The following is an 11,332-nucleotide window of genomic DNA, read 5'->3' as shown; positions in this document are numbered from 1 at the left end:
ATGGAAAGGCACATTTACATACTGTTGTCTTTTAAAATTAATTTATAAACTAATTTATCAATCATGAAAACCATGTTAAGCTCATCAGTCGTTAAAATCTTAATCAGTCGCTTAATCTTTGTGATTTAAACATGTGAAAAAGGTGTTTTATTTTATTGTTTTTCCTTTTAGCACATCAATCTTTATATAGTAATACAGATATAAAAACCCGATAGGTATACTTTTAAGAATTACATTTGGAAATACACAGATTTTTTTTAAATGATTTCCCTCTTGATATTTTCTTTCAGTTAACAAATTAAAAAGGAAAAAATGGAATGTGACAGCTGAGAAATATGAAAGAGTCTATTTACTAAAAACTAGTTTACAGATCCAGTTAAAATAATGAGCTGAGGAGACTCCTGGCAGACACATAGGACTTGTTTACATTTTGATTGCAGTTTAATAATTTGTTGATTGCATTATAATCACAGCAATATTGCATTTTAATCACATGCATACATTTGGTTAACCAAATTAATGCCTTTAAATCACAATTTGATTTTTGCTAATACATAACCAGTTCTTTTTTTGTCCCTGTTCCAATAAGGATAATCATCAGTAAGCATGGCTTTGAATCAATTGTTTTTGGTAAACTCCCTAGCCACATTCTGTTTCTTGCCTGCTAAAGACATCATCTTTCACACAAATGTGGAATAATGAAAAATGCTTCATAGAATAATGTGTAATAAATTGGAAGCAAACCTCATCTACCATAAACCTGCAATATTCTTTGTCGGACTAAAACCCACAATTATTGGAGCAGAGAATTGCCCTGATATTCCCCAATTGCATGCCTTTCTTATCTCAAAACCAAAAAAGTAAAAATAGCTGAAAATGTAGCTCAGTTGTAGAGTGCCCATGAGTTCAATCCCCAATACCAGAGGAGAAAAAAGAAAAAAAATAATAAAAAGTTCAAACAGTACAGAGTGACTTGAGGGAAAGAGTAAACCTTTGCACTCGTTTCCATTTCACTCTTTCTACAAGAGCACTGTGTCTTAAAGTGTTTGCAGGAGAGTTTTCTTCATGCCTTCCCAGTGAGGAGGATGGTCAGGAGGTAATAGGCTCAAGTCTTTTGACTTCCCAGAGTTTTGGGCCAGAGATACACAGGACTCCAGGAAGCATAATCAAGTCTGAGGTAGGGTCTGACTTGGTTGTTCGGTGGTGTGTATGTGTGCAGAGGAAAAGGCAGTATTTATTGAGGGTCATTATTACTGAGCCAAAGTCTTGGAGTAGGGACCAAGGACAGTCACACACCTGCAGACAGACTGAATGAAAGACCTCATAGGAGTCTGTGAGCACAGGGTTCTCTGTGTGGGTCCCCCACCCCGGGGTTCCAGTGAGTCCAGGAGCCACCATGCAGACTAAGAAAGCAAACAAAAGAAGGAAGCCCTGAAAAGGGACAATCCCTGGAATTAAACTGAGGTTACATCAGAACCGATCACAGTGACTGGCTAGATTAAATTAGTTCCACCATCAACAGAAATAGTTGCTTCAGTGGTAAGATAACTTCCATGATAGAAAAATATCATTTCATTTCTTTACATCTGAGTTGTGACTTTCATTAATAAACTTGTTTGACTTGAATTGTATCTTTAGTCCTCAGTTGTTTTTTGTTTGCTTGTTTTGGGTACTAGAGATGAAACCTAGGAGTACTCTACCACTGGGCTATATACCAGCCCTTTTCATTTTTTACTTTGAGACAGGGTCTCACCGAGTTGCTGAGGCTGTACTTAAACTTATAATTCTCCTGCCTTAGTCTTCCACCACCCAATCAATCCTTACCTTTAACAGGTGAAGAAATCAGTGTTTAGATTGCTGAATTTACCCGCAGTTATACAGCTAGTTAAGTGGTGCTTGGATCCCTCAATCATTTTGTGCTGTTAAAATAGAGCACCTGAGATTGGATCATTTAGGAGGCTAGAAAATTCAAGGTTGAGGGTTTGCAACTGGCAAGGACTTTCTTGCTGCATCATTCTAAGCAGAAGGCAGAGGGCAAGACAGGAAGAGAGAAAGGGAGGAAGGAGACAGAGGAAGGGCAGGGGGATAGGGAGGGAGAGTACCAAAATAATTTTTATAACAAATCCACTTTTATGATAGCGACCCTCTTCCTGTGATTGTGACAATAATCTATTCCTGATGCTCTGACCCATAACCTCTTCAAGGTCTCACCTCTCAAACATTTTTTTTCTTTTTTTCTTTTTTGGTGTAAGGGGGTACCCGGGATGGAACTCAAGACCACTTTGACCACTGAGCCACATCTCCAGTCCAGCCCAGCCCTCCAGCCCTATCGTGTGTGTGTGCGTGTATTTTTTTTTTTTTTTTTAATTTAGAGACAGGGTCTCACTAAGTTGCTTAGCTCCTCACCATTGCTGAGGTTGGCTTTGAACTTGAGATCCTCCTGCCTCAGCCTTCTGAGCTGCTGGGATTACAGGAGTATGCCACTGCTCCCGACTTTCAAACTCATTGTACTGGGGATTAAGTTTCTAACACACTAACTTTGGGGGACACATTAAAACCATAGCAGTCATCAGTGAAGTGGACTAGTGTGATATTTTATGGAATATCAAAATGATCAGTACCTCTGTGAACCATTGCTCTCTGAGGGAGAGCAAAAGAATTGGTGATCCTCTTAGGTAAGACTATGAAGGTGTACTGTTCTGTTAAGTAAAGGTAAATTGTTTTTAAGGATCTTTATTAGGACTATGGCACGTGGGAGGCCGGCAGCAAGGTCGAGAGTGGGTTGGTTTGGGGTCATGTGTTGAGGGGGTTTCACCTGTCAGATGCAGGAATAAGAATGTGAAACAGAGCACCTGGTGGCCTAACTATCCTCAATTTCTCAGGAGGCATTTGTGAGGATCAAGGCTTTGCATTTCAGAAAAAACTGAAGATTCAACATTACAAGAAATTATAGCTATGGAAGAAAAAGAAGGCTCAAACATCACAGGAAGCCCAATTCACAGATTATCTGAAACATCTTTTTTTAGCCAAGGAAGAGTCAAGAAGCAACTGCTAAATTCTTCAAATATTTTTGTTCTTGTGAAAGAAAATTTTCTATATATGCTATAGATTTTGTGACTTCTTATTTATTTTCCTCTGGAGGAAGGATGACCTGAGTCAAGAAGCAACTGAGAGAAGTTACCCAGCCTTTGTCAGAACAACAGGTTGATCAACCTTTGCCTGAAAAAAAGTATAACATTGATCAGACTTTGTCTGAAGACCAATGTAGTGTTCATCAGCCTCAACCAGAACAGTGTGGCAAAACAGAAATTTCTGTGACTATTCTAAAAAAGAATAAAAAAAAAATCAAATCGAAAAGCACTAGAAGAATATGAACAGATAAAAGTTAAACGTTCTGCCAAGAAACAAACAAGTCTCACTAAATTGCTGTGGTCTCCCTAAATTGTTGATGCTGGTCTTGAACTTGAAATCCACCTGCCTCAGCCTTCTGAGTCACTGGGATTACAGGTGTATGCCTCTGCACCCAGCTATCATAAAAAGTTTTAAAAGAATGGAATGTACTGTGTTTCACATAATTATGCAAAAGTACTTTGTAAATTATGAGTAAATGAGTTCAAGAGGAGAAAAAAAGGGAAAGAAGTTCAAAGACTCTACAAAAAGAGAAAAATGTAAGTGTTCAAAATATTGAGTAAAAAGACTAGAAAGGGGGCTGAGGATGTAGCTCAGTTGGTAGAGTGCTTGCCTTGCATGTACAAGGCCCTGAGTTCAGTCCCCAGTACCACAAAATAAAGAAAGAAAGAAAGAAAGAAAGAAAGAAAGAAAGAAAGAAAGAAAGAAAGAAAGAAAAACAAAAAGACTAGAAAGGGTCAACCAAACTTGAATTTACAAATGGAGTAACTTCTTCAAAAAATACAAGAATAAAGTTATATTGGACATTTTTTTCCTTAAGGAAAAATGGTTAAGGATTAAATTTTGCTAAATTCTTCATATATTTTTGTTCTTGTGAAAGAAAATTTTCTATGTATGCTATAGATTTTGTAACTTCTTATTTATTTTCTTCTGGAGGAAGGATGACCTGAAGAATTGAAAGAAACTTTTATTTGAGAAACATGTTCAAGCATGTACTGCTTTTGTATCATATGAAATTTGTGTGAAATAAAATGTTTTTGAAATAATAAAAATTAAAAAAGGATCTTTATTAGTGCAAAGAAAGAAGCATTTTTCAAGTCAACAACTGTATATAAGGGGCTATACTGATTTGCTTCAGTACAGATAGTACATAAAGACATGGGTGCAGTAGCAGATGCCTATAATCCCAGCTACTGAGGAGGCTGAGACAGGAGGATCACAAGTTCAAGGTCAGCCAGGGCAACACAGTAAGACCTGTCTCAAAAAAATACAAAGGACTGAGTGTGTAGTTTAGTGGTAGAGTATTTGCCTAGTGTGTGTGAGGTTCTAGTTCACCCACCAATCAGGGAAAAAAAAAATTAGGAGTAGCAACTGCATTACAGTTCCTGTCTGATTATGTTTATAATAATCTCAGATATCTATTCATTATCTGTACCAGTTACATAAGCAAATTAAATAGAGATGTTGTATTTATCACTAACACTACATCTTTCAAGCTTTTCTTGATGGTACACAACTCTGCGATTTCTTCTGTAACATATATTGTCATTGATTTTCTATCCTGAGGGAAAGAAAGTTTGAAGGGCTTCTACTTGGTCTTTCTTATCATAATAAACTTTACTTGCAGGGTCGCAATGTCAGCATGGGTATTCTGCCATTTGATGAATATATCTATTCCAATTAAACATTCAGCAAAAGTAGGAAAATAATTACAAGTTTGGTTCATAGAGAGTTTGGCCCACTATGATTCAAACTTGGTCCAAACTTCATTCATCCACTTTTGTTGATATGCCACAGTAGCAATTTGAGTCTCTTGAAGACAGTGTTAATTCAAAGCCAATGCCTTATAATCCACCAAAGACCTAGGCATTTCCATTTTTCCAGGTCATGGTAATTTCATTAAATGGTCACAGGTCCCTGTGGGGAACTATAGGAATGGACTTGTGGTATACACTTGTATTAGTGTTACAGGGCCCTTCTTCAAGGGCATCTGCTTACACTTGGGTCAGTGAACTAGGTGTCTGAATGACTTAACTATGGATCTGAGAAAAAGTTAATGATTCTTCCTTTTGGTGTCAGGTCAAGTTCTGGCTTTCCTGTTTTGTAGATCAAGTAACATTTTAGAAGCTGTCTAGCTCTTTCCTTTGTAGGGATGCTGAAATCAATTAACCACTGCCAGTGATCCCTCTGGGTCATAAAATTTTGATGACAACTTCAACTGTTATCCATTAGAGTACCCACTCTGTCTCTGAAAGCTAGGTACTGCACATTGCCCTCTAACACAGGGAAATCTTGTTATATCAACTTGCAACCAGGGAGTCCATTTCTCTCTCTGTCTTTGGTACTGGGTATTGAGCCCAGGGGCACTTTACCACTCAGCCACATCCCTAGCCCTTTTTATTTTTTATTTTGAGACAAAGTCTTGCTAAATCCCTGAAGCTTGTCTAGAACTGGTGATCCTCCTGCTTCTGCCTCTCAAGTTGCTAGGATTACAGACGTGAGTCACTGTGCAGAGCTAGGAAACTCATCTCAATGGTGGCATTTCCTTTGTGATACCTGGTTAATGGGGGACAGTAGCCACAGAGAATTTCAAGGATGCTCCCTTGAAAAGTCGTTCCCTCATGAATGCATTATGCATTTCTCTTTTTTTAGTACTTGGTATTGAACTCAGGGGCACTCTACCACTGAACTACATCCTCAGCCCTTTTTATTTTTTAATTTTTTGAGACAGAGTCTCACTAATTTACCCAGGCTGGCCTTGAAATTACAATCCTCCTGCCTCATTCTCCCAAGTCACTGAGATTACAGGCCTGAGCTACTGCCCCCAGCTAAATCTGGGAACCCCTAGCAAATGTGCCCATTTCAACCAATTCAGCTCCATATAATATAATACTTTCTCCTTGGTCTAACATCATAAGAATTCATTCCCATACAGATTCCTGAGAGTGACCTGAGAATTGGAGTCTTGGCTTTATCTGAGACACTAGATGTCCATTTTAAAAGTTTCAGATCAGTCAGGCACTGTGGTGCTCCCCTAGAATCCCAGCAACGAGGGAGACTGAGACAGAAGGATTGTCAAGTTCAAGACCAGCCTTGGCAGCTTAGTGAGACCCTGTCTCAAAATAGGGCTGGGGATGTGGCTTAGTGGTGGAGCACCTCTGGGTTCAATCTCCAGTACCAAAAAAATAAACAAAATAAGTCTCAGATCCCATTCCTTATCAATCAATGCTAATTCTTCATTTAAGTGACTTGGTGAAGCTATGATTACAACTCATACTATAATTCTACAACCTTCATAATTAAGTTTTGTGCATAATTTTCAGCTATAAGAAATAAGAAACTCTTTCAGGAAGGCTGTAGAAACTTTCTGGTTCTATGACAGTGGTTTGTTTGGGAGTTTAAATCTCTTAGCACTCCAGGTCACTTAAAAAAAGCTACTCCTGATCATGGTTGCTGTAGAATCCTTGACAGCATGATGCCAATGCCACAGCCACTTGATTCTGTCATTTAATTGCCATCAAGCACAGGTGATTTTTGATGCTCCTATGCTGTGGATGGCTAGTTCCTATTGGAAAGCGATTCAGCACTGCTCTCAGACCTAAGATTACAAATCAAAGAATTTTTTTTTTTCCCTTTTGTAGTGCTAGGGATGGAACTCAGGGCCTTGGAAAGATCACATGTTAGAAAAACATAAATCTAATCCACAATAAAAAAATTTGATTTCAATCTCCCTGGGTCCAGTGTCATCTTTTTCATTTGCATTGCTTTAACACCATCTTAGGCATTTGATGATGTCTTAATAATTAATTTAGTAAATTAATGTAATTAATATAATTATAACCTAATAAACTCAACTTTGTATTTTAACACTTATATTAGCAAGTTAAGTAATGATTAAAAATTATATCATTAGGGCTTTGATTTAATTAGTATTCTCTTAACTTGAAAGATACACAGTTGCTAGGTAATAAAAATGATAAGTTGAGATAATTTGTAGATTTCGAAGAAAAAGAGGCTGGGAGATAGCTCAGTTGGTAGAATGCTTGCCTTGCAAGCACAAGGCCCTGGGTTCAATCCCCAGCACCAAAAAAAGAAAGAAAGAAAAAAAAAGAAAAAAGAAAAAGAGACTTCCTTTGGTCCCATACCACAATAGGAAGTCCCTGAAAGGACAGCTGTTCAGAAAAGGCAAATTGGGTGAGAGATCTTACATGGTAACAATTCAGTTCTTAGTTATAGACTGCTTTAACACAGTCACAAAATATAATAACTCTAGGGCTGGTTGTTGAGACCTTTGAAGATAAAGTTAAAACATGAGGGAAAAAGGGACATCAGAGGAGCCCTGGAGGCTGGGAGGTCAGAGGAGGACTGATAGAGCAGAAAAGATGTGTGTGTAAAACTACCCACATACATGCAAATGCCTGTAATTTCAGCTACTCAGCAGGCTGAGGCAGGAAGATCGCAAGTTCTAGGCCAGCCTGGGCAACTTAGCAAGACCCTGTCTCAAAATAAAAAATAAAAAGAGCTGGAAGCTTAGTGGTACAGTACCTCTGGGTTCAATCCCCAGTATCTACAAAAAAAATGTCCCTCAGGGACCAGCAGACTTGAGCCACGATGTCCAGTGTCAGATCACCACAAAGCCCAGGTGTAGTATGATTGTTCCTGGGGTCAGGTGACCGAGTGGTAGACCACCTAACTTGGGATACCTATCAAGGATGAACATGGGCCCTTAACTTTTAAAAATTGTGTAAGTGGCCCGAGCGGCGCGGCCTGGAAGAGGCCGGAGCTCTGGGGAGGCGGCGGCAGCGGCGGCGGTGGGGGCAGCCCGGGCAGCCCGAGCCCCGCGACCTGGGCCTGCGCTCGGCGCCATGAGCGGCGGCGGGCCTTCGGGAGGCGGCCCTGGGGGCTCGGGCCGGGAGCGAACCAGCTCGTTCGCGGAGCCAGGCGGCGGAGGCGGAGGCGGTGGCGGTGGCCCTGGGGGCTCGGCCTCTGGCCCAGGCGGCACTGGCGGTGGGAAGGCGTCGGTCGGTGCCATGGGTGGGGGCGTGGGACCCTCGAGCTCCGGGGGTGGCCCCAGCGGCAGCGGCGGAACAGGCAGCGGTGGCCCCGGCGGCCCCGGCGCGGGCACTAGCTTCCCGCCGCCCGGAGTGAAGCTGGGCCGTGACAGCGGGAAGGTGACCACAGTGGTAGCCACTGTAGGCCAAGGCCCAGAGCGCTCCCAAGAGGTGGCTTACACAGACATCAAAGTGATTGGCAATGGCTCCTTTGGGGTTGTGTACCAGGCACGGCTGGCAGATACAAGGGAACTGGTGGCCATAAAGAAGGTTCTTCAGGACAAGAGGTTCAAGAACCGAGAGCTGCAGATTATGCGTAAGCTGGACCACTGCAATATTGTGAGGCTGTGGTACTTTTTCTACTCCAGTGGGGAGAAGAAAGATGAGCTTTACCTAAATCTGGTGCTGGAATACGTGCCCGAGACAGTGTACCGGGTGGCTCGCCATTTCACCAAGGCCAAGTTGACCATCCCTATCATCTATGTCAAGGTATACATGTACCAGCTTTTCCGGAGGTTGGCCTACATCCACTCCCAGGGTGTGTGTCACCGTGACATCAAGCCCCAGAACCTGCTGGTGGACCCCGACACTGCTGTCCTCAAGCTCTGTGATTTTGGCAGTGCGAAGCAGTTGGTCTGGGGGGAGCCAATGTCTCCTACATCTGTTCTCGCTACTACCGGGCCCCGGAGCTCATCTTTGGAGCCACTGATTATACCTCGTCCATCGATGTGTGGTCAGCTGGCTGCGTACTGGCTGAGCTCCTCCTCGGCCAGCCCATCTTCCCTGGGGACAGTGGGGTGGACCAGCTGGTGCAAATCATCAAGGTACTGGGAACACCAACCCGGGAACAAATCCGAGAGATGAACCCCAACTACACGGAGTTAAAGTTCCCCCAGATTAAAGCTCACCCCTGGACAAAGGTGTTCAAATCTCGGACACCACCCGAGGCCATCGCGCTCTGCTCAAGCCTGCTGGAGTACACGCCGTCCTCGAGGCTCTCCCCACTAGAGGCCTGCGCCCACAGCTTCTTTGATGAACTGCGATGTCTCGGAACCCAGCTCCCCAACAATCGCCCGCTTCCCCCCCTCTTCAACTTCAGTCCTGGTGAACTCTCCATCCAACCGTCTCTCAATGCCATTCTCATCCCTCCTCACTTGAGGTCCCCGGCGGGCACTACTTCCCTCACCCCATCCTCACAAGCTTTAACTGAGACTCAGACCGGCCCAGACTGGCAGGCGCCTGATGCCACACCTACCCTCACTAACTCTTCCTGAGGGCCCCACCAACTACCCTTCCACGTCCATCTGGGAGCTCCAAGTGGGGCTGGGAAGGGGGGCCATAGCCCATCAAGCTCCTGCCCTGGCTGGGGATCTAGACTAGAGGGCAGAGGTAAATGAGTCCCTATCCCCACCTCTAGTCCCTCCCTCACCAGCCTCACCCCTGTGGTGGGCTTTTAAAGAGGATTTTAACTGGTAGCGGGGAGGGAAGAGAAGGAAGGAAGGACAGGGGGTTGGGGGCATGAGGACCTCCTACCCCCTTGGCCCCCTCCCCTATCCCTAAGCCTCCACCTCTTCCAACCCCCCTCCCCTCCTGTGTCCCTTGTAAATAGAACCAGCCCAACCCATCTCCTCTTCCCTTCCCTGGCCCCCCGGGTGTAAATAGATTGTTATAATTTTTTTCTTAAAGAAAAACGTCGATTGGCACCATCCAACTTGGCCCCGCCCCCTCCTACAGCTGTATCTCCCCTCCTGTCCTCTGCTCCCAAGGCCTTCTCCCTCTTCTCCCCACCCTGGAGGACCAGGGGAGTGGAGAGAGCTCCTGATGTCTTAGTTTCCACAGTAAGGTTTGCCTGTGTACAGACCTCCATTCAATAAATTATTGGCATGAAAACCTGCAAAAAAAAAAAAAAAAAAAATTGTGTAAGTAATTTATTTATTTTTTAATGTGGTGCTGAGGATTGAACCCAGTGCCTCATATGTGCTAGGCAAACACTCTACCACTGAGCCACAACCTCAGCCCCAAATTGTATAAATTTTGAAATATTAATTTACTGACCAACACATGAATGTGTTGTAGTGAGAGACTCATGAGATAATTACATTAAAATGATTTTTCAAATATAAATTCTTTCTAAAAACAAAAATAGCATAGAGTGGCATGCATTAAATAAAAATTTTAAGCTGCCTTATATGGATCATTTGATCATTAAAATTGAGCAGAATCATTATTCTTGGTAAAAAATCATCTTTCAGTATCCAGAACCCACTCCTCACCAAAATCTGTGGATGCTGAAGTCCCTTACATAAAACAGTAGCATTGCATGGAACCTATACAATCCTCTCATACTTTAAATCTAGATCACTTATAACACCTTATACAATACCACATAAATAGTTGTTGTATTGCATGTTTAGGGAATAAGGACAAGATAAATATTTGCATATGTTTAGTACAGATATAATTTTTAAAAAATATGGTTGATTGAAGTCATGGGTGGAAAACCCACAGATATGGAGGGCCAACTTCATATTTGAATGCTTGAACCAATTTTAAAAAGTACAGGGGTAATGGCATTTTTCAATGAAGCTATTTTTAAATTTTTTTTTTATTTTAAGAACAAAAAAGGACTACAGGCAATTTTATTTTTAAAATTTATTGCAATATAAAACTAACAAAGATAAAGTTATCGATACTTTCTACTGATTTCTATGGACCATAATACTTTTTTGTTTGTTTTTACCAGCACTGGGGACCAAAACCAGGGCTTCCTTCACACATGCTAGGCAAGTGCTACTGAGAGCCACCCCCAGTCCCACATAATACTTTTCACTGAAAAAATTCTCTGAGGTGTTGACGCACGTAGTAAGCATAATGCAAATTCTTCCAAGTGGAAGATAATTTGTTTTGGGATAACACAAAATGTTTTTGATGGGCTACACAGGCATGTTAAAAATGGTAATCTTAGTCAAGAAAACTGTGGAGCAGAAACAACATGGATTTGGATGGTGCAGACATAATTCACAGTTGTGTCCACACCAGCTGCAGTTGTTCCAATCTACAGCTGCAGCTGTCAAAATGCACAAGTATTTGTAAACATGTGAATTTCTGAATGCATTTCATTTAATCCACAAGTGCCTGCAGATGTCTGTGAA

General features: G+C 42.0%; 1 protein-coding gene across 1 annotated transcript; it reads left to right on the top strand.

Moving 5' to 3' along the window:
- Window positions 1-7,979: 7,979 nt before the first annotated feature.
- LOC124966844 (glycogen synthase kinase-3 alpha-like) lies at window positions 7,980-9,569 on the top strand. The gene is given in 2 exon segments (XM_047528594.1): window positions 7,980-8,826; window positions 8,829-9,569. Coding segments are annotated over 2 exon segments (1,458 nt in total). The 5' UTR covers window positions 7,980-7,994; the 3' UTR covers window positions 9,455-9,569.
- The last annotated feature ends 1,763 nt before the right edge of the window (window positions 9,570-11,332 follow it).

The sequence above is a fragment of the Sciurus carolinensis genome, chromosome 1 (assembly GCF_902686445.1).
Source record: "Sciurus carolinensis chromosome 1, mSciCar1.2, whole genome shotgun sequence".
In the NCBI taxonomy this organism is placed as follows: Eukaryota; Metazoa; Chordata; class Mammalia; order Rodentia; family Sciuridae; genus Sciurus; species Sciurus carolinensis.
This window is presented reverse-complemented; position numbering and strand designations above follow the sequence as displayed.